At 31.3% G+C, this 25,518-nt stretch overlaps 1 protein-coding gene across 2 annotated transcripts in view; it reads right to left on the bottom strand.

Moving 5' to 3' along the window:
- LOC132723775 (Kv channel-interacting protein 4-like) overlaps positions 1–25,227 on the bottom strand; it is a 253,491-nt gene extending 228,264 nt beyond the window's left edge. The window contains exon 1 of one of the 2 annotated variants that reach the window (XM_060708552.1): positions 24,984–25,227. In XM_060708552.1, coding sequence (XP_060564535.1) covers positions 24,984–24,987 — 4 coding nt within the window. In that variant the 5' untranslated portion in view covers positions 24,988–25,227. The remainder of the gene's footprint in view (positions 1–24,983) is intronic. The other variant, XM_060708553.1, reaches the window with a different exon arrangement.
- Between the last annotated feature and the right edge of the window lie 291 nt (positions 25,228–25,518).

The following is a 25,518-nucleotide window of genomic DNA, read 5'->3' as shown; positions in this document are numbered from 1 at the left end:
GTTTCTTAGTCATATTAGGCTTTTAGAACTCATAATTAAGCTTTTGTTATCCTAATAAGGCTAGTGTTTATCATAGAACATTTAGAGGTTGCAACATTTTCTCTTACTTTTTTAAGCCTTGTTATGAGTCATGTATTAGTATAAGTAAAAATCCATACTAAATGATAAGAGTTTCTGTTTGTTCCGGCGATTGTTACGATTGATTTTTTAACACAATATTTTTTTTTTTAATTTGCAGAAAGATATATCTATATTGTGTTTTCTATGACGGCTTTTTTTGCAGTGCCAATAGACAATCAAGTTTTTTTTCTAAAGACACGAAAACGTGCCTTTTTGATATAGCAGGCATTTGAAATCAATAATGTTTGAAGAATTCTGGAATATGTTTGATAAAGCTAATCATTCGTCCCCAGGCGTCTGCATTTATAAATTAGTTTATCTTTTTTCCCTATTCTTTGCTGTTACACCGACTGCTATCAACTGATTAAATCTGAAGAACAGCTATGAAAAAAAAATTAGTTCTCGGAGGAATTTGCATGTATTTCATACTGATGCATTGCTTGTTAGTTTTTTGTCCTACATTAAGCAAAAAACATTATACTTAGTATTGAGCCAAAGAAGTAAAAAAGTAAGAACGAATCATTACAACACATCGTTCATGCTGGCGAAGGATACTAGAATACTTGATCGGTATCCGATAAATCAGTTTAGCTTTGAGTTAGTGAAAATAGTTTGATACAGATAAACGAAAAAAAGCTTTGTGGCATAAGCACTTACCTTTGAAAATAAAATGATATCCTTTTTAGAATAATAGTAATATTTTTTGATAGAATATTACAACTGATTATTTATATATTTCGGATGTAATGTATATTCTGTTAATTCTTATCACAGGTTATGAGCAAAGATTTACTGTTCTTTTGTTAAAAATATCGATCTGTATGAATTTGAATTATTTATTTAAATGTTTTTCCTCGAAACCTTAAAGACTTTGTTACAATGTATTATTAAAGAAATATTCTCTGATGTGGTATTCAGATCAATAATATACCGTAACAATCAACAAAACAACAAGCTATGATTTATTAAAGGAATTGTTAGCAGGTATGTTTTCGCGGCGAGCGTACGTGTGCGTGCCTGCGTGCGCGTGTTTGAAATTGAAGATATCCATAAATGTTGACACATATATTATTGTTAAACTTCCGTACAATGTCTTAGAAATGTAACATAATTTCGCGTTTCACAATTATTAGTTATGTGTAGGTATGGGTATCAAGTCATAACAATGATACTACTCATGTCTAATTATGTCATTCCGCATTTTGTCATTGTTTTATTTATTTCTTATATAAAGAACCCCGTTTCGTGCTTTTGCGATGCCATTTGAGAGCTAAATTTTGATAATGAAACTACCAGAGCCATCATTGCATTGAAATAATTTAACATGTCTCCCTGAGTCACGCATATTAAAAATCATGCAATAACATCACGTGATTCTGTTTTTTCAGTAAACGCATTTTCCGTCTTCGTGCGCAGATTTTATTGAAAAAAAAGAAGTTAAAAGTCTTGACATCCATATACATGCACATGTTAAATGATTGAGCAAAGGTAAACTTTAGGGGGAAAAGTCAAAACTTTGTTCAAATCGATAGTGAAAAACAAAACTCTAGCATGGTTATATAAAACGTACAAAGTCACTTTAAAGCACTAAAATAAATTGATAGAAGAATTACATTATAAAAACGATCTCCAAAGTCATATTAAAAAGATGCCAGTAATATTTTATTCCGTTGAAATATCATGTAAGAAAAACATAAAATAGATTTCAATTAACCCGAACAGTTATGGTTAAAGACCCGCGTAATTGAATCGCCTACATTCAATAAAACAAAACATTTAATTTCAGTGGCAATTTCGAAGATAAATTACATTTGGGTTTTCTCATGGTAAATTTCTTTAAATTGAGGTATTGACTAAAATTTGTTCTTCAATGAGCAATGAGATAATGAACTGCCTGCAGACATTTGAGGTAAACATGATCGTCTGCAAGTTCTGAAGAAAATTGAACTTCGTTGCGTTGATAGAAGTATAAAATAAGGCAATCAATTAGATAGATATAGGCAGTATGTGAAAGAAGCGAAATGTGTCTCATTTTTATATCAAGAAAAAATCTTCACAATCAGAGAATAAACTCTTTTGTTAAGGTTTTCTTGGTTAGAGGATACGCACCGTCAAATGAGATAATTGAATCAGCTTCTCAGTTTGATATAACCATAAACACATTATAGCCGTAGATAATCTTACCCGGTATATTAGTGATGGACCTTTGTCAGCAGGTGTTAAATGCCTTGTGGCAGCTGTAAAAAGATGCCCCGTCCTTCATTTCAGTGTAATTATATTTTTTCTGGTCGTCCAGGATCATTTATTCCAGCACTTTTAGATTTGAAAATTGAGTACCGCTCAAGCCTGTTCTAGGGGCTCGTGAGGGAAGTTGCACTTTTTCACTATCCTTCATGTACAGACTCAATCAGATTGACTCTGCATATAGCATATAATTTTGTTCTGATTAATGCCTTTGACGATCGCCATTTTTACAGATTTGAAAATTGTTTTATTGTTCTTAAATGATACACGTATAAGGCGGTATACTGCTTTGTCAGTTTCTAACTTGTCAGGGTCAGATTTAGAAGTAACTGCTACTTGAACTTCTAAATATACATAATTGCTACATTTCGAATTTGACGTTCTAATGTGTTTTTCCATGTATTTTGTACAATTGGTTTGGGAATTGCTGACTAATTGTGTATGTGGATATCGTAAGTTTATGGAACTTGTTCCTAAATCGGCTTTCCGAAGAACAGAAATAGTTTTTAAAATGGCGTAGCACAATCCCTCTTGGTGTTATTTTCAGAGTATGTTATGTTTTGAAAAATACTATTCTAATGAACAGGGAATTCGACTGATTTTTTCTCTGCTGGACTTGTCAAATCAAAAAAAAAAAACAAAAAAAAACAACAACAAAACATTAGAAGTTGAACTTTCCTTATTCATTTTATTCGTCGTTTGAGAGAAACACGTAAGACTAATTTAAGCATATAAAAGATAAACTCTTTTTTTCAGTTGCGTGATTGCAGACAAGTGTTTGTTTTTATTGTCCTGTGGACAGTTGTAGGAAAATCTTAGAAAAAAAAGTGCATGATTTTCCTGCGTGAAAAAAATATTGAGAGGCATACCAATATTCGTTATCTGTGTTTAAATGACAAGCATGTGTGAATATATATAAATAATTATGAGCGTCACTCACGAAACAAAAGTCTTTAATTTTACTGTAACAGTTTTAGTTTTGTAAACTATGTCATATAGAGTCTTGATCTCAAAATCATATCCGGTTTTGATTATATTTTAATTTCCCGATCACTCAGAATTTATACGCTATTATCCGGTAAAATTTCAGAAATAACAATGGCAATATTGTATCGAATTAATGAAGTGGGAGTTGTAGGCAAATATAAGTAAACATTCAATGAATGACATGTATAATTAGACACATTTTAATATCCAATCTTTACAGTTCCATAGTACTACATGATATAGTAAATAATGTAACAAACTTCACTACATCACTTTAATTAGTAATACCATGTAAACGTTTAACCTCACTATTCACTCGACCTGTTGTTGACAAAATATAAAAATACGCTACGCCGTAAGATACTTTGGCTTTTTTCATTGAAAATATATTAATATAATCATTCCGAATGGAATTTGATGGTAACACATTTTTTCTCAAAAAACACTCAAATGTTCTGTATTGTTGTACATAAACAATTTTTATTGAAGTTGATAGGAACGGACAAGTGGTGATCGTAGGGAAACTCGTATCGATTACATTCTACAGCTTGTCTCGTACTGCTAACACAATAACTTATTCATGACTTTGAGACGTAACATCAGTAGATATATACAAGTTGGTTTAATATATACCCATGTGCATCCAAAAACATTTGCAGCAACTTCCTTTATTTCTAAAAACAATCAAAGATAAAAATTTATATATTCGTGTGCATTTGAAAAACACTGTGTGCATTAAAAACAATAGAAACAACTATCCTTTTCCTTTTATTTTCAAAACAATCAAAGATAGAAATTGATGTGTTCATGTGCATTTAAAAAACACTAGAAACAATTATCTACTTCCTTTTATTTATAAAACTATCAAGGAAAAGCATTCATATATTTCGTATGCATCCGAACCCTCTAGAAACAACTTCATTTTATTTATAAAACAATCAAAGAACAAAGAAAGAAACGTGGTTTGTTGATCTTTGGTCTCATTTTCTAATTACTGTAATTGCTGATACAATTCAATACAATATACTTTATAATATTTGTTGTCATCATACAAATTAGTGTTTAAATAAATACATTTCAGATAGAATAATATTTACTTATTGTTCTCTATCAACTTATAGAGTTATCAAAATATATCCTGCTGTTATCAACGTCATATTTTAAAATTGTATATCTTTATCCTTCCAAAGGACATGCCTTTATTGATACGGATCTAATTATATTTACTTGAGCATTTTAAAACAACTGGCTCTGCGAAACAAGATTGTGTTTAGTTTGTTTTGCGAGAAAATTGCTTTAACTTAATAAACTTTGGCCATTTTCCCTTTTCACTCTAACAATTTTAAATTGGCATTCCATTGCACGTGATATCACACGTGCATTTTTAATATTAATAGTTTTGATTTATCTCCAACACATACGCCTACACAATTTTCAAGAGTGTACTGTAAATCAATACCCCTCTTTTCATAATGTTAATTTAATATTTGATAATTTTGTCAAATTTTCGGTTTATAGCTTGCATTATTTTGTTATTGTTAGAGCGCTTTCATTTATATGGCGTAAACCCCCATTTTTTGCCGTGTGCTTGAATTGAAATACTTTTCGTATTTTTTATTTCTATGTCCTTCCGCTTTGTCTGATTTAGTAATTTTTGCTTGGTAACAATATAATTTCTTCATAAATAACAGTTGATATCTAAATTTATTATTTATTTATTTGGCTCATGTTTATGGTAAACACATATAAATTTTGTTAAGTTACACAGATCGACTTTGCATTTTGCTTGGCTTGACATTTATTTGATGCTCCTAATCCTTTTCATTTTGTTTATGATTTGCCATTCTAATTCGCATTTTAACTGCCATTACGAACTTAAAAACAGAGCCAAATATTGCACCCGGCTCTTCAGATCTTTCAAGAGATATAAATGACTTGCTTTGCCAGTATAATGAAAAATCAAGAGATAATGACCCGCTACTTTAAAGAATTGACGATCTTGTTGACAGACTGGAGATAAGAATAGATCAAATTAACTGTGAAATATAAACCGAAGTGGATTTGCTATCAAACCAAATTTCTCCTTTTTGTCTGAATCAAATAAGGCACCTCATCATTTCCGTGACAACATAATCACCTAGTTAATGTACCCTACAACCACCTCAATCATTTAAACGCCACGTTGCAAATACACAGGGGTTAAAACATTGAACAATCAAATTCTGGAATGCAAACATAATAATCAAAGTGACGGAAATCAATATTGACTGAACAACAACAACAAATCGTGGATCTTAAAATTTTTTATTCTGTTTTGTTGTCATACCGTGGACAGTTTTTACAGTCTCATATAAATGATCGCTCGACATTGACAGGAGGGTATCTATAGACTTATCTAGGTCTTACATGATAGTCATGTCCCGTACACAACAACCAAAATACAAGTTCTTTGTGTGTCAAGAAATTCAGTTCCAGGACAAAACAAATTTAATAACTTCACCAATCCAAACCTATGATGTTCCTAAAACCAGAATAATTTTGTCAACTCTGGCTCAATATCACAAAGAAAACATTTAAAGTCGTCTTCTTCACCTGATCATACTACAAATAAGAAATCAAATCAAATACGTAAGGAGGGGAAACATGTCAAAATCGCCTGTAATTCCCAAGTTACCTGAACCATTTCTGACCTAACAAAAGGAGAAAAAGACTTTACAAACGATGAGGTTATTCAGAAGTCACAATATAAAAACTACAAATTGATGCTAATCAAAGTGTTGACCTTTACAAGAGCACCACCTAATTTCAAGATATCATTTAACCTAACTAGGTCCCTTTTTATGGAAGCATTTACAAAGGTAATATGACCACACGCAACTCCAGATTATAATTTCTAAATCACCCTACAAAAGACCGTTATATAACAAATATTCTCATTCAAAGGTATATCGTATCCTGATTGGCCATGGTCACATCATTTGCTCGATACACATCCTTCTTTCTACTAAATTATCAAGCCCCGTCAGGGGCAAGTCGTTGATTCCTTGAGCAAAAACTTATTTCTCATTGGCACTTGTTGGTTCCAGAAACAGTTTTGAAAGTGTTGCTTTAAGCTTATAGCTACATACACACTCGAACTCAAATACATTATGTAAAAACTAAAATGTATTCAGGTCAAAATAAAGAATGTCCAGATATTATCTCCAATGGGCTAGATCAGATTACGTCTACAATCTAGCCTAAATAATTAACATTCATAATCCTTGATTGAAATTTCAAAGAAAAATGAAGAGAAAAGATAATGATATGACGTACAAACATAGACATGAATTAGGAAATCGACTCTGGACTCTATAATTATGGTCCTAAAGTTATTAACTTGATATCTCATTACACAATGTTTCTTTCAAAATGGGTTGTCCCAGACAGTGTGATTTAGTTGGCCCATTCCAAATTAATTTTTTGGTTGGTAAAACTCATGATCAACTCAGACCGTGTACTTGTCTTGGTCTGTGTCGTACAATTTATTTTGATTTATGTACGCAGTAATGAGCTAATTAGCCCAGACTGAGTGTTTTTGAATAATTGCTTCACTCTGCTTTAGTCATGTTTTTTTTCTCAATATTCCTCGTTAAGTGACGTTTCATTTCATTTTTCAGATCCTCTATGTGGTCTGGACAGTGCGCTTTCCTCTCAAACCTTTTGTTTAATTCAATGTTTGTAATTGTCATAGGTTTATTATTTATATAAAACTGTTAATTAGAGTTATCCAGTTTTTCTATTGAAGACCTTGTGATACATACGTTTTAAATAATTTGTTCATGATTTAAAAAAATAATAAAGCGTATCCTTGGTCTGATATGCTTCGGTGGTAAATATCATTAGATGTACTTTTTGCAATTTCAAAATTCTCCACTGGAAATTATTTAAGAAGTCATTTCATTTTTAATGTAACTTTATGTAAAGGAAAAGGTTAACCCAAACCCCCCTTTAATACATATCCGCTTTTCTACATGTGCATGTACATGGTACATGTGTAATACAGAAAATGCAAAAGAACAACAACAACAACAACACCAACATAAACCAACAAAATACTGACACTCTAGAGTGAAATTTCTGCTTATATCATTGAGTACAACTTCTGCTGATTGTCAAATAGCTTAGTCATTTTAAAGTGAAAATACTTTTTCAATATCAATGCAAAAATAAAGCCTGTAGTCAATCATCATAATACATAACCAAAAGAAGAATTTTTACTTGGATGACTGAAAAAATAACAGGTGCGCATGGATAGAATTTTCCCCAAAATACGGGTCGACGTGTCTTAAAATTGTTCAAGTTTTACGAACGTAGTTCACTGAGTTCTGTATGAATACGGAAACAGTTGTCATGTGACCTTATTTTAATTGAATAGAACTACAATGGCAGATTAACCAGAGTGAAAGCGTAGTCGCCAGATCATTTCGGAACGGTTGACAGGAATCAAATACACGATCGCTCAATAATCTGATTAGGAAATGAACTAAGGTGAGATTGCGAAATAATCTGCAATCAAGCTATACGTAAATATCTTTTGTAAATGTTGGTTTATTAATGTCATTTAATTATATAGAGTGTGTTATTGCGTACAATTTTATTTCTCTTTTCATACTGTTGACCAACATTATCACTTGGTGCAATTATTTCAGAAGTTTCCTTTCTTTAAGTACAATTTAGAGTATCCAACCTAGTTGTTAGTTCTTTTTTTATTCACTTTCATATGTTTTTTTTTGTAAGATTATGACTACAATATCAGTCATTAAATGTATGTTGTAAATTGATTTGTTATTAAATGTAACATAAGTAAGAGTGTCCTTCAACCGTTCAAGTAATTTTCACTTGACATTTTATAGTTTTGTTGGTGCTGTTGTTTTATTCTTCATCTCGTGCAAGGGCTCTCAAATGTCAAAACTTGTACATTTAACTATCTGACAAATCATGTCACACGACTGCTTTACGAAGCAGGATAGTGCAAAATATGATTTGTTTTGATTCTTGATATACATCTTTTCCTTTGAAGTCATAAAAGGATACCGTGGTATATTGCGGTGTTGTGATATATATAAATGTCTGCTTGCTTGGATTTTACACTTGTATTTTGGTTTTCTATGATAAAGCTTTTTACAGAGAATGGACAGGGCTAGCAAAGTGCTAATGTTTTCGTAACTAGTATCGATTAAACAATAAAGACTGAAGAATAACACTCACTATTTATATATGAAAAAGCTACAAAATTTAACGTGACATAAATTTTGATGAAAGTAATAGTGAGCTTCAACCGGTCTTGGACATACATTCGACTAATACTAATTTGAAACGTAAACCATGTTTAATACAAAACATTCTGTGGATGTTTTACGCCATGGCGTTTTCCCGCCTTCATAACATTGTACATTTATACATTCAGTAATATTTCTCTTTCAGTACATCAACTGTATAGATTTTGATACATAGAATGGCAATATTTTATAAATTTAAACATATTTCACTAAATTATCATTACACATTGAATATATACATGTATTTACTTAGATATATATCTCATATCATGTGTGCATTTTGATGCATATCCCACGAAATATCAGCATAATTCATTTATGAAGACCATTATAAAAGAGTTGCTACATAACCTTGCTCGTACGAATGAAACATTTGAAAACATGCCTTGATATCCAAAGTAAAACATCTTCAGTTTGTTTTTAGAATGTATTATAAAGAATATGTATTTGACAAATCATATGTTTGTGCTACATGTATCATATTTGATGCTTGCTATAAAATCATATTAAAGCAAACATATTATTTAAAATTAAAAAAACACAGAATATAATAGAAGACAATAGAACAGGACATGACACGACACGACAAAACAATACAAAACAAAATAAACAAATAAATAAACATGTAAATATTTGATGATATACTATTCGACTTACTGATGGAGTTTTTATTTTCAAAACCTATTTATAACACACACACGTAAAGATAAGTAATAAGAATGAAAACTTTTATCAGCGCTGCGTTTCTTAGCAAATATCCACATCAAACAGAACGGTTATATAGCAATTTTAACGTTCAAGTAATTGTCGTAATTCACTAGTTAATTCTTATCATCAAAAGTGATAATCACACCCTAGAGAAAACACGGGAGATAAAGCAACGCTAATTACAAGTATACCAGAAATAATAACGGCTTTTATTTCCATGAAAATCTACGTTCAATCTTCAAAGTGTATTGAGAATTAAATGTACGAAACAAATGTGATTATTTCAGAGAAGCTTGCTGTTAGAGTTTGCTTTAAACTTGAAAGTCTAGTCAGTTAATTGTCAGCTCTGTAGTTATTTAGTGTAACTTGAACGCATACATGTATATGTTACAAGTATGTGTAAGTTTAACTTAGAAACTATAGTTGCATATTTCATATTTAAGAAATTATTTTTAGCATAGTTAAAGGGAACAAGCACACGAAGATTAGCGCCGCGATATCTATAAGCCTTAATCAGGCGCTGGTGCCGCCATTTGTCGGTTTCAAGGTTTCAAAATTTATTGGAAATCGGCATGAAAAATGCCTTTGGCCATATTTACAAAAACGTAGACAGAAATATAGAGAAATGGTAAACAACGATGTAAATAAGACAAATCCACAAAAATATAAGCACAATTTGTGAGATTTGTCTAAAAATTGCCTTATTTTTTGTGAAATCAAAATATACCACTGTTTTTCTTTTATTAAAAAAAACACAATATTTTTAAACAACGATGTAAATAAGACACATACATAAAATATAAGCAAATTTTCGTGAGATTTGTCTATACACGACCTTATTTTTTTGTGAAATCAAAATATACCACTGTATTTCTTTAATTAAAAAAACACAATATTTGTATTAAATAAGCACTATGCTTATCGATCGGCCGAAAGTCAGTTGGACGACGCGAATATAAGACCTCTAATTGAGTCAGTAGTAGCTTGTCCTGTTATTTTATGTCCCATTATGATATCATATAACAAAAGCAGTACGACATCATTTAAATAAGTGACGTTTATTGGACTTTCACTCAGATTTCAGCATAACAATAACACCTAAATTAGAAATGAAGTTGTACATTCAAAAATATATATTTTAATCTTATCAACCAATTATGTTGACAGGTGAAAAATGTGAACAGAGATCAATAAGGCAAGGTCACGTTCACAGAATGCAACCCACCATACAACCAAGTCACACCAACAGGGCGCTCAGGAGGTACCGAACAACTGGCTCAGGGTTCATGGTTTGAAATGATTTATCTGTTTTACGGGTGAATATGTTATAATCTGGCCATCCGTTAATTAAACAGGTTGTACGTAAAATATTATGCTGCATATGACATTATATAACAATGGACAAATTTGTGTCTTTATTCTACCAGACATATTCAAAGTTATTAATGTGACAGCTAAATTGACTTGTTATCCATGGAAATGAAGGCTATGAAACTGTTGGCACAATAATTGTGCTGTTTATTATGTATGTGTAATTATCTAGACTTGTTGTCTTAGTCTGGACTACATTGTATTGTGTGAAAGTCAAAACAATACAAATTTCAGGCATACTCCGTTTCATCGTCGGATACCCACGGCCTAACCATTAACATCTATCAGTGATTACATGTTATGCTACATGTTAATCAGCCGTGGTATCCGACAACGACTACCGTAAATTTACATAGATACTTTTATTTCCTTCATATGAGATAGCTTACCATAGGGAAATGGTCAATAATGGTCCTTAATACCATAAATAACTAATTTGTTGATAGTTTTAAGTAACATACGCGACAACAAACCACAAATGAATTATATGGAGTTATTGGTAAGTGTTAGACACATGATCTGATATGACATAAAAATGCTCAGACTAAAACACTTAGAACTCAATATGTTTTTTTTCTTGTTTTTCCAAGAAAAAATTTATAAGAACATCCAAAACGGTATATTGTTTTTCTTATCAGTGTTAGAAATACTAATGTAAAATGTGCTCATTTAGACCAATCCACATTTACATAATGCATGCAATAGAACAATAAATACCGCATTATGAAATAACAAATATGTACATGTACACAAGTACCTCCATTCTATACAGACTGACGAAAAGTAATTCCATATAAGCTTAAGTACATTTGATAGATCAAGATCCGTAAAATGCATTTCTAAATTCGTATTTAAAACATCTATTTGATATTTAACCTTTGATAGAATATTGTAGAATATAATTGACTAGTACTCCACTAAAATATATGGAATAATAACATTATCTTAGCGGAAGTCATGTTAAGATATGGATTTTTCCTAAGTACATGTTTCACTAAAATATATGGAATAATAACATTATCTTAGCGGAAGTCATGTTAAGATATTGATTTTTCCTAAGTACATGTTTCAATAGTGACCAGGTAGTATTGTTTGGTGTCCTGCTGGGCTCCTTGTCGGTGGTCTTGTGTTGGGGGATGTGTTCATTGAATGTCGCCCTTGTTGATCTTGTTTTTCATATTATTTGCCGTATATACCAACTTTTACATTTAAAATAACAGCTTCATATCAAGTAGATGTGACTTCAATTTTTGGACACAATATTGCAACATGACTTATTGAAAGGGGTTGGTGAAAGTACTAATTAAGTAATGTTATATAATGATTGAGGTTTGTGGTAAAATCTTATTTCATCAGCTTCTGCAAGACAAGTTGTGTGTGAATACTCTTGCATATTCATATATACTTTTCAATAAGCTAAAATAGGTTATTATAAAACAGACACATATATACCCCAAACACAAGGATAGAAAGTGTAGAGAAGTTAACATTATCATTCCATTAATATTATTATAACTCAGCTAACAACAAAAACTAATATGATATCATTCAGAGATTTTGAAATTGAAATGGGGTTCTTACTTGAAAAAAAAGAAGAAAATAAATGATGCAAAAAAATCTACATGCAAACGTTTGGCGAATGTTGAAGTTTATTTTATACAAACATTACATTAGGAACCATTATTACGATAATTTGTAGCTGAAAGTTCTCAAATGGTGTTTAAATCATGATAAGTAGTGTAAGCATTAAAATGCTTAATGAGGCGCTACTTTATAAAATGTAACCAATGAATTTTCATGATCTATTTTTGAGCATTTCACCATGTTACCTGTCAATATAAATCATAATTGGATTCAATCTTTTCAATATTGCCTAGTTTTCATTTTCCGAGTCAAAAAATCCATACCATAAAACTATTATACTTTCAAATTGTCTATTTCATCTAGAAAAAATCTTTTGCTTGTAAACGCATAAACCATATTGACATTCATGATTTCAAAGTTCATAAAATGACAACATATTGCATATGATTTAAAACTATATTCCAATAACTCTGACATTGGCTGGCAAAAAGAAACTTTTAACATCGGCAACGTTATTGATAAATCAGTAATAAATTCCATTCAGCATATACTGACATCAAGTTGTTTATTGATGGGGTTTTCGTCTAGTTTATTTATTTGCCATTCGTTCGCCGAATTCCTTGAGCTTCATCACGCATGTAATGTTTCTGCGAAAGACCGGTGGTGACATTTCAACATCTTGAATTCCTAGGTTCATCTTCACGAATTCACAATTTCGACTATACGAATCCACAATTTCAACATACAGAATTCACAAATCCACGATTTCAACATACAGAATTCACGATTTCAACTTTATTAAGTTGAAAAAGCGAATTCGTGAATTCTGTATGCTGAAAACATACAGAATTCACAAATCCACGATTTCAACATACAGAATTCACGATTTCAACTTCATGAATTCAAGACTTCAACTTCATTAAGTTGAAATCGTGAATTCGTGAATTCTGTATGTTGAAAAAGTGAATTCTCGAAGTTAAAATAATTGTGAAATCACGAAGAGAAATCGGGAATTCATGAAGTTGAAGTCCCCACCGGTGTTAAGTATGTTTTATATTTGCTTCAGTCTCTATAACCAACAAACATTATAGCCATTTTGTATCAATTAATTATCAAAGAATAATTTATCTTACTAATAGGCTAATTACAAGTAAAATTAATTCAATACTACTGGCAGTTTTAGAACTAGTTAAAAGCTTTGTGTTTATGAACCGTCATAGCTTTTGTTTACCTGGTTGTAACCTTGAAATAAAATAAAATGTAAGAACACGTAGGAGCCAACCGGTAGTTGCCATTGAAAATACACGGACGAGCGAAAGATGGCGTAAGAAAAAACTGTAATTTATTTTACCACTTTAACATTCTTTTTCCTTTATATTATTTGTTTAAGAAACATAACCTTGGCTTTGGTAAAATAACACTATTCATAGATCAGTGGTATTTATTGAACCATAATGTTAACTGTCTTTCAGCAGTTAGTCAGAAACATAAATTTTAGAAAAACATCCCGTAGCAAATATCAACGAGGAAGGACAGCATTTAACGAACGGAGCTCCCAATAACACCCAGCAAAGTGATGTCGTGTTTCAAATATCAAGGTACGTTTTTCAAACCAAAGATATTATGAACAAAGACTCAAAATAGAGAACAACGGCATCCCTAAAGAACGCACAAAACGACAAGATTGATGGTGTTGCAGACCCAGTTTGATTGAGTGATTGAGCTTGTTCATTGACGGTACTGGAAAGTGCAAGCATGCCCAACAGCAACGGCTTAAGCAGAATTTAACATTAAAACATGAAAATGGTAGACACATTGTCACAACAACCAAATAAATCAGGGAATAGCATATTCCAAAATCAAAAGTAATCTGGATATCGCGACCCGAAGGACTCTCTTTCATATTATTTAATGCTATTGTAAAGCAAATATTTCCATACACATTCGACATATGGAGCTACAAGAAAAGCTATAAAATATTACAAGTGCATAATATCGGATTGATTTTGTAAAACAGTTGCTCTTCTGCATTAAAAGTTGCAATATATTTCATACACACTAAATGTAATGGCCTACCACTGTTCTTAATAGGTTGTGTTAAAATCTGAACTTAATTATATCTATGCATACGAAAAAATATCAAAGCAATATTACATAATCCGAAGGTGTCACGAAGTCGCAGGGTAAACAGAATAGGCAACTTGTATGAAACATTGATTTCAATTGTGATTTGGAATGACATGGCCCTGAGGAACGGAGTAGTCGAAATTCCCGATTCATTGTTAAACGCGATAGATACAAGAGGGCCCTGATGAACAAAGTTGTCGAAAATTCTGATTCATGCTCATACACGTTAGATACAAGAGGAAAAGACTGGTTTGGTCCTGATAAACGGAATTGTCGAAAATCCTTATTTCATTCTTAAACGCGTTAAATACCAGAGGAACATTCTGAATTTGGATTGACTTTACCCTTATGACCGTTAAAGTCGAAAATCCTGATTCATTCTAAAATGTATAACATACCAGACGAAAGGATTGTGCACAGCAGAGTGTACAGTGAGGCATCGCTACGTCTTCTGAAGCTTCTTTAAACAAACTTCTTAAAGCCTACCTAACAGAAACATGTATTTGAAATATCAAGACACGCATTTTGTCAAATTTCAGATGTTCAAGCCAAAGATTGAATATTGAAAGTGGAAGAAACGTGAATACAGACAGATTTTAGAGACACTGCAAATATTGTCGATTACTGTTGAAAATGAGCAAACAATGAACTTTTTATTACTTGGGGACCATACGCCGCTTTTCATGGAATGGCACGGAAGTGTCACATTGAAGGTTCCATGATAACCGCCGTATGAACACATCTGCGGATGTTTCTAAATTCAAAAAATTTACTTTTTAATGTTTAAATGTTGAATTCTGCTTAAGCCGGTGCTAGGGGGCGTGGACGGTAACTTGCACTTTCCAGTACCGTCCATGAACAGGCTCAATCAAACCGAGCCTGCAACATTTTCAATTTTGCCGTGTTGGGCTTTCTTTAGGGATTCTATATTTATCTATTTTATCAGACGTACTTTTGATACAAATGAATGAACTGTACTGTTTTTGAACAATTGTTTGTAAGAATGTTGTCTAACACTAAGACAGAAAGTGTATTCACCCCATCAAGTTTTTTAGTGCTATAAAACAAAGAAATAAAAAATAAAGATCGAATCATGTTATGTACATAAAATTATTTTGTACATATCTTCTTACTCCTACCAATTGAATTCCTTACTAAACATGATACATTCGTTTTTATTTATGTTAAGATCCATGCACAAACATAACTACAAATTCCATCTTAAATTTATAAATTATACCATATTTTGACAATTTTATACTTAATACACAATAAGGGTTTGGTCTGAAGACATTTAATTACAAAACAACATGGCTCGACATGATAAAAAACTTTTCATCTCTCTTGAATATACGCTGACATTCAAAGAATTCATGCATTGCAGAAATATTAATTATATCATTATGTTCGGGGTCAGACTTATCCTACATTTACATTATGTTCCTAGGGGTAACAACAGCTATGTTAGCCCGGAACGTACTGTGCCGCATGATTTTGCCATTTATGTCTCCATATCTAAACTTAAATCAGGCTGTGCGACGTAATTATTTGCCACCTTTGGTCTCATTTCCTAGGTTTTAATGATTGTGCTCATTTTTATATGCACAATGTCAGAGTATGGGTTATATTTCTGAAAAAAGGCAGATACTACAAGTAAGTCAAAAGATAAAAAGCAGACACACCATTTCACAGTGCCTATCCTTATACCATCATTAAATGAAAGTTCACACATGTCCAAGTAATTTCAATTGACATCAATATGTCCAAGAAACACAGAGGGAACAATGATTTGAAAGCAGAAAAACATACGGACGGACGGACGATCAAGGATATGATCCAATGAACCCCTTTGAACGTATAATAACAAATGACAAGAAACCCTGCCACAAAACAAGGTTTTCATTCAAGTTGTTAATATATTCAAGAGGTATGGATTTTTATAAGGTTCACTGTATGTTTTGAACCAATGCCCTTATTAAAGTTGGCAATTTTGATAATAACACCATGTTGTGTAGAGGAAATCATTTATACCGTAGATCTTCATACCTTTAAGGGGTAATTACAGGGTATTTTCCTTTTAATTTTAATCATGCTCTTAAATATTAATGTTCCAATTTTGTGAATACATTGAATCTCAGTAAACCTGCACGTCGTCCCAAAATTATAACATTTCTGCAAAATAAATCAAATATCTTTCAAGCGGTCCAATAGATACACTAAAAGATCATTAAACTCAGATAGTCAAAGTATGACCTTGCCCCTTGATCCGAGTAAGTCCCAACCTGCGTTTTGCAGTCGCCTAAAATAGAAAACAGATATAACTCCTTTAATCGGTACAATAGATTCAAACCGGATATAAAATTGCTGTAGGAAGGACGGACGACTAGGTGAATATTATACAATTATAAAAAAAAACGTGTCGAAATACGTTATTGCTCTTCACTCGGTAGATTCGGCTGATCTGTGACAGATATATCTATCATTAAGTGATGAAGTACTTCTCGTACGCATAAAAACGAGCCAATGCATCTTTTTTCCCCTATTTATTATGCATACGAAGGTCTATGTGGGGCAAACAAAACAATCTCTTTAGAATGGATGATTCGCGCACTTTTTCCTGATAAGGAAAAGATACGTTCATATGTCTCCACTATCAAAAAATGCAATCATAATACAGTGAAACCCGGAACGATTGGCCCCATTTATTTTCAAAAGTAACATTTCATATTTATTTATATCTTTCTTGAGGAAAACGTCTTAGCAACAATCAAGTTATTTGTTTCCAAAAGCGTGTTGTCCTGCACAGGTTGTGATGTAATATTTCTCTACGGTAGATTCGCATGGTGATTTAAAATGATGTCATTAATTTTACTGTATCTTGAAAATACATTTTGATTTGACTTTAATAAAATGCAAAAGATGATGCAGTAGGACACGCCAGTTTGCATGTTTATATTTCTATCCATGGACGGTTGATCTAAAATTATTTTATCGAATTAAACGTCATAGAAAATGAAAGTCTGAAATATCATTTTAAAATTGACGTTAAATTAATAAAAAATATATATTAAAAACAACTTTTGCTTCTTTTCAATATTAATCTATGGATCTGGATAATTGGTTTGAGATTTTCTAAAATATTGTTTTATCATCGGTAGGCAAGAGTTGATCAATAAAACTTTAATTGTTTACAAAGATTTGTAAAGAAACAGTTGTGTGATCTGAGATTTTGACAAGTTATTTAATTACATTTCTGTTAAACAAATTACATTTCAAAAATCCGTATAAATCTTGAGGATAATCTTTACCCGATTTTCGTGACATTTAATAGGAACACAATTAATTTTAATTAAAGTGGGAACTTACTGATGAAATACCAATTAAAGCTTCTCAGGATGTCACAATTTAGAGTGTTCTACATCAGTAAATTAAACGTTCTACATCTGATTTTGCAACATTTTAGTATACAAACACAACAAAGTATTCAAAATAAAAACTCGACAATTGGGAAACCATTTTTACAAAATCCATGACTTAGGTATGTTTTGTTTAAATAATTCATAGTCCTAGAAGCAATACCCAAATGAGTTTAATGATACACGAGGTGATTCAATTAAACTGACAAAAATGACACTGAAGTAAACAATTAAGCAGACAATTGGGTAAGTCGGACAATTCTCCGTAACTTTCAAGTACTCAAATGTTTATACACGACTCGGAACTGCATATCCTTTGATATAATAAAAAAAAATCTCGTTCTTGAAAGGGCATGCAAGATATTTTTAAGCAATATCATAGTTCTTCAGTTAAAGACATATGATTTTACAAATATAATCAATATCAAAGTAAATCTGTACAACTCAAAAATCAACTATTCAAGTGAAAACATCCTAACTACTGGAAGAAATATATTTTACTAATAATAATAATAATAATAATAATAATAATAATAATAATAATAATAATGATAATAATAATAATAATAATAATGATAATAATAATAATAAGAAGAACAACAACAACAACAACAAAAAGATAGTTATCTATGCTTTACAATTGTCATTTCTTTTTTCAACGATAAAACGCTATTCCTATTAAATAATTTTGCTTAAGGGTTAATTTACATTATTTCGTGCATTAACATCTGCAGAAGCACAAGGATGCATTTAAAGGAGGGCTTGGTCTTTAAAGTCGTCCTCGTGTATTTGCAGATGTTAATGCACGAAATACGGTATATAAACCCTCTTTCGATTGCCAATGTTTTGCTCCACATGTTGAAACATCATCAGATACCTCATAGAGACAACAATTTAGAAGAACAAGCTTGATGGCATACTTTACCAAACTTAATATGTAGATTGGAGAAGTAATCGCACCAAATGTCACGACTTGAAAATTTACAAGAAGATATTCAGATCAAGATTTTGGCTTTCAGTTCAGTGATTGACATGATGTTAGTACAACATTCTTATCTTGCCAAAACATAATGATCCCCTTGAGATACAAAGTCTATTACAGAATACTAAACACTAGTTACTTTCAATTAAAGGCAGCGTATGTAAATAAATATATCATGCTAATTTAAGGATATTTTCATTTGATCAAATTGTTGACCATCAACATCATATATATCTTCACACTGATGCTAATGTAGAGGAAATACCTCTTTTGCAGAAACAGTATCATGAATAAATCACATTCGCCTTTAAAATTCCGCTCACTAAGTTCAAAAAGTGACAAAAGGATATAGATTTGAACGAAATCATTTTAATGCTACACTACACTATTTTCTTTAGAAATAAGAAGTATTTCTGGGGCAACATCATTAATCTGTAGGATATTGTTTCATAGTTCAATTATGCCTGTTAGGTGGTTAATGATCGAATAAGAATAAGAAACCAACAAAAATCAAATATAAAAATACAAAAATACATACAAACAAACAAACAAACAAAAAACAAAAAACACGGGTACATTTCGATCTGAACAGAATAATAATACATAACGGAAGTGCTTTGTTTTTTAAATAAATATGTGACCATCTCCTCCACAATTACAACATATCTTAACTATTGTCTGTTTTACGTTTAAGTATATGCCTATATTTGTCCGTTGTTAGGTGGCCATGGTTCCTTACAAGTTCTCCGTAGAGCGCCTATAAATGGACCGTTGTTTTTTTTAAGTTGGCATTCTAAAAGCATTAGTATTTTTCCTGTTGTTGATGGTGTATTAAATGCTCAAACCATGGTTAGGTACTCCAGTAGTCTACCTGATACATCTTATTCTCTTACGGATATCAATATAGGGTTAACGCACGTTTTTCCGTGTTATAACGTCTGCAGAGTCCCGAGGAACGGTTGGTGCCCGAGCCCGGTAGGGCGAGGGCTCCAACAGTTCTGAGGGACTCTGCAGACTTTATAACACGAAATAAACGTGCGTTGACGCTATTATAGCATAAAATTTTAAAACAGATTCATGATGTATATTTAATACAAAACACAATACATTAAATCCTTGTGCTTGGACGGTATTTATCCAATTCTACATGTTTTACGTATACGTTTTATTTTTCCGGGGCCAACAACGAACCGAACGAAATTTTGAATTTTAATTGATATTATAAAGCTTGACATTGGAGAAATATTATCTCAAGGAAAAAAAACAACAACGTTACATTACTCTTCCCAATACAAAACATGACCCTCAGAAATTCTGAGAATGATTTCAGATTGACGGTAGAAAAAAGATCAGTGACGTCATCAGAATCGGGTTTTTTCAAGCACACAAGTTTATAAAAAAAATCAGGCACTAAATATTATTCTCTCAAAGAAATATAAAGAGCATTTATCAACATAAGCATCAATAAAACAACATGTTCTCATATTCATTTTGTGTTATCCTGTTTTGTAAGTTAATCGGAGGGTTAAACTGAATGCCAGTAATTTGTTTACATTGACAACTGTCCGTTTCTTAGAAAGGGCGACAACCAAGATTAGCAGCGATGTATATACGCCGTATTTCCGGCATAGTTACTTGAATGCTGCTCGCCGTATTTAATGCGATTGAGGCCCTCGAATCCATAATTTCAATATAACAAGAGCGCATGACTCTTTGGCAAACAGGCCAAATCGTCATTTTTTTTGTTTGTTTACTGGGCCCTGTATGTATTGCGCATAGGTGAAACCGGGCTATAACAAGAGCGCGTGACTATGTTAACACATGGTTTTGGTCCCGTTATAACATGGGCAAAATAGGGAAAAATAGCCGATTTTATGCTATAATGAAGATAATTTACTCGACAATTTATAGAAATAAGAACAGCTACTTGAACACTTGTTAAAAAGGGGCATGAGTCAGCAAAATAAAGATATTATGATAAAGCTATAAAATCTTGGCTAGAGACAAACGATGAAAACGTCATAAACAAACATTCAATGTTTAAAAGCAATAACTTATAGGATTCAGTAGAAAAGTCGTTTGGTATAAATAACATCTTCGTTCGTGCGAGCAGGATTGCTTTTCCTATGTATATACATAAACTAGCATTCACTATCTAATTAAAGTGTACTTCATCAAATTGTTACATGAACAACGTCATAGAGTTCTAACAAAATTCAATTTAATTTTAAATTTAATGGTGGTTTTGTGACATTGTTATGGTACATAAACAAAACTAGAAGATTAATGCAGTTATCGTGTAATCAGATAAATATCGGTATATCTAGAAACATTACATCCATAATTCATCCTAAAACGCTTGTGTCTGTATATATCCGGTGTATATTCAATATGCTTACAAAATGCAGAAGTACAATTGAAATAAGCTCAGCAAAGCAGAAACGAAATTTTACAAAATTATGTTGAGCGTAAAAATATTAAGTGCTTTATGTTGTGGCTATGAGTTGTGTCCCTTAGAAATTAAGAAATTTATATTCTCTGCGTTTAGTTATACGAGCAGCATAATGTTAATTAGTGGCAACAACTTAATTGATTTTTCTAACAAACAGTCAATTTTTGCACAATTTCCACGTGCAAAATTCTAGCAGATCATTTTAATACATGATTGTGGTTTTGTTTACTGGATTGTAAACATGGCTGAACTGAATTGTGATTTGGAGAAGTGATAAAGTTACATATGTATGCTGTTGCTAAGTGCAATATAACCTATCTATATACAGCATATAATGACTTGTTCTAGTACAAAATATTATTTTCATCAGGTTTATGCTCATACTAAATCTCTACGAAGAACTTCATTAGGTTTTTTTTAATAAGACATATTTTCAAATCCAAATTATATATTACTATGATTTTTATAAACATTTGAAATACATGTTGGAAATGTGCCCATTGTAGACCAATCCACTTTAAACGAAATGCACACTATGTTTCTGCGTACAGTTACACCACTACTGTAATATGTATTGGTGTAAAGTAATCAACTTTACTTCCTTATCCAATTAGTGCTGTACGCCATTCCTCTCGCCTTTTTTTTGTGGCGCATACAGTTAATTACACAAAGATCAGATATATCGCATCTTAATCGTATTGCATACATGCAAACTGAATATAAAACCAAAGGTAAATAAATAAAAAATACAGTACCCAGGTCACGCATATTGAAAAAGACACCACCTTTTTGTATATCCGAGTTGTGATTGGTGGAACAACTGCATTTACATTGCATTGATTCTGTTTTGTAATTAATAAACGCTGTCATACTTATATCCTTACAATGTATAGCTGTATTGAAGGTACAATTACACTGATTTGGCGTTAGCTTAAGGTCTTCAGTGTAACCGTTTTTATACTGTGACGACCGAAAAATGTTAACACGGGCCTATAAAGTTTTGGGAGCCAGAATTAATTTGGCGAGCGCATTTCCATGCCGTCATTTGAAATTTGTAGATTTTGTAAATTAATAGAGTGCATTGCAAACCATTTTTTTTGCCTCAAATTATTAAAAAAACATCAAAATTATAACAGCATAATATTACACATTAAAAAAAAACATCAAAAAAACAACAATGCAGTATAATGGACCCTTTTGCATGACATAGTGACAGTGAATGACAGTATGGCTTTTATCTGCTTTAACTCAAAAGGACAGGAACGGATGGTAACGAATGGTAACACTACGAATTGCACGCTATCGATATTTCTACATCCTTTAAACAAGTGTATTTTTAATCAACCAAAGACACAATCTTTACAGCAATCAGTGTTAATGAAAATCTATTTATGTGAAAATAGTTAACCAATTCTTTGATTAAATTAAGTAGACAATACACGTGTAATATATCAAGACGTTAAATACTGTATTACAATGTAGCAATGGTTTTAAAAAGTGCTTGTTTCAAAATAAACACTTACAAAACGTTGAAAAAAGACAAATGCATTGTTATGATACATGTATAAAACTATCAATTTTTACAGAACAAATTGTGTGAGAAAAACAGATGAAGCTCAGTCTGTATAGCTGCGGCTCGTTCTTCCGAAAGGTGGGTGGTCAAGGGTTCGAGTCTCGGTAGAGATGCATGTTTCACATTCAGTGACATTTAGCCAATCGACGGAGGAAATTACACTTACATTGTTAAGATATTGCTATTTAAGCATGTACATGATTTTCCCAGAACTCATTACGTTAATTCGAGAATGGATGTAGCGGGGGTGTATTATGGGGTTACGACACATTGTTGAATACAATACTGAGTTCTATTGGAAAACTACACAAATTACGAAATTCCCCTGGGGACGTTACAACTTCAATGAATTCCCGATTTCATCTTCGTTAATTCACAATTTTAACTTCGTGCATTCACGTTTTCAACATACGGAATTCGTGAATTTACGATTTAAACTTCATGAATTCCCGATTTTAAAATCACGAATTCCACTTAGCGAATCACGAACCCGAGAATTCCAAAAAAAAAAAAAATGAAATGTCACCACCGGTTTTTCGTACCAAATATAACACTGTCTGACTGGCAAATTAAGAGGTCTCAAGTTGGATCCCCACTACTCTAATAAAATCACTATGTAGTCTTTTAGCTATTATTTTGAAACTGAGATCCCGTGTAACGGTGCTTTATATTTATTTTGCTCGTTAATGAAACAGTTAGTTTTTCTTATGGAATCAAACAATTTATGTTTACGGTGCACTTGCCTCGATGAATAAAAAAAAGAACAGTTTTCTGAAGTGATTCACCCGTTTAAATTTTCAGGAAAATACATAAACGTAGCATTATAAATTTGCATTGGTTATATATTTTGATATAATATTGTATGTATATTGAAATCTCCGACTTTGTCTGATTTGCTAATACCATTTATTGTATAAGCTCTTTGCTAATTGTTAATTCATGTCATTTTCATTGAATGTTTGTTTATATTTTTGTTCGTTTGTTTTCTATAGATAATGAAAAATGCTTAAAATTTAAGTAATAAAATTGAAAACTGAAACTGATAATACATCTATTCATTATATTTGGTTAGAAATGATATTAGGCTTCAATTATAATGCGATCTCAATTTCTAAGATAAATCTACTCAAAATATCTGTATACAAAAATCAATAATTATATTATTCTCTCATTTTTTTCAATATAATATTTATATTGTGAATAGGCATACTTTTGAATTTAGTGACATTTCACAGAAAATAAATGCGTTACAGTCAATTATAAATACTGACATTCATATTAATTGGAACAGTTTTTATAATATTCTTGATTGTTAATTCTATAATATAGAATTTATTAAACTTATTAATGATTCTATAAAGAGTGTCTCATTCATGGATGTACAAACTTACAGAATAGGAAAATTTCAACATGTCATGATAATTTTGAATTCTAAACATTTTAAACAAATGAAAAATTGTGTGCAATTTATTAAGTATTAAGATTAAAATCACATTAAAGTAATTATATCATACACTTATTTTCCCAGAAAATATGCACATAATATGCAATGTAACATTTCAGAATAGGAGAGTTTACTATATTTATTATTTCGTCAGATATAAGAAATATATATGGTCATAGCTAAACATTTACCGCTAATTTAAAACGTTCAAAAAGTTATAAATTAATTTTAAACAGCAGTTATTTATTTTAGATCATTTCATATTTTTTCATATTATTTAAGGAACACAAATTTGTATTTTCATTAACTGACATTTTTTATAATTAATAGATACATTATAATTATAAAATACACTAGAGAACTTTCTAAAAAAAAAGAGACAATATTTGTAATGGTATAAAAACTATCTAAATTAATAACATTAAACACAGATGCCTGTATGCTACATAATATTACAATATAATAATAGGTTATTTTAAAAAATAAATGCAAAAACATAACTATATGAGTTTACTGAAACCACACATATATTGCATATGTGACTTTTTCAATGTAAAAGCAGAATGAAATAATTGAAACATAAATATCGAAACATATTTTTTAAGGAATATATTTAAACAAATTAAAGCATTTAATATTCCTACAACAACTTACCCATCTTGTAATTCTTGTGTCTTACTTAACGTAATATTCCAAAAACACAATCCAAATATTGGAGACTGTTAGAGATAGATACAAAAACTTGTTTGTAATACTCCAAAATATTTGTCCTCAATATCAGCATGGAAACCAAAAAAAGGCTCCAAACAATTTTATAGAGCGATCTTAACAAAATATCCAATACAGACTAGCATTGGGCATAATACTCTAAAATAATTTCCTTTGAAAGAAACGCCAAATGTTGTAGCGGTTAATACCTACTCCCCGCATCTGACATCTGTATTGAGCAATATCAACTGCAGTTATATGATTTAAATGCTTTATATGTTAGAAAGAGTGATTTGCTGGCACGGCGTAATGTAAATTTTATGTAAGCTAGGCCCTTTAAAACATAGACAGAGGAAAAAAAGAACTGCTGTGGATATTATTATTGTTCTTTTTCTTCGAGTTAATTGGTCTTCCGTTGAGATAAAAAAAGGTAATACAATGTGAAATTTGTAACAGAAACCAACCGAGAAAAATAGAAGAA

Source organism: Ruditapes philippinarum, unplaced genomic scaffold (assembly GCF_026571515.1).
Source record: "Ruditapes philippinarum isolate M1 unplaced genomic scaffold, ASM2657151v2 ctg2441_1_1_1_1, whole genome shotgun sequence".
NCBI lineage: Eukaryota > Metazoa > Mollusca > Bivalvia > Venerida > Veneridae > Ruditapes > Ruditapes philippinarum.
This window is presented reverse-complemented; position numbering and strand designations above follow the sequence as displayed.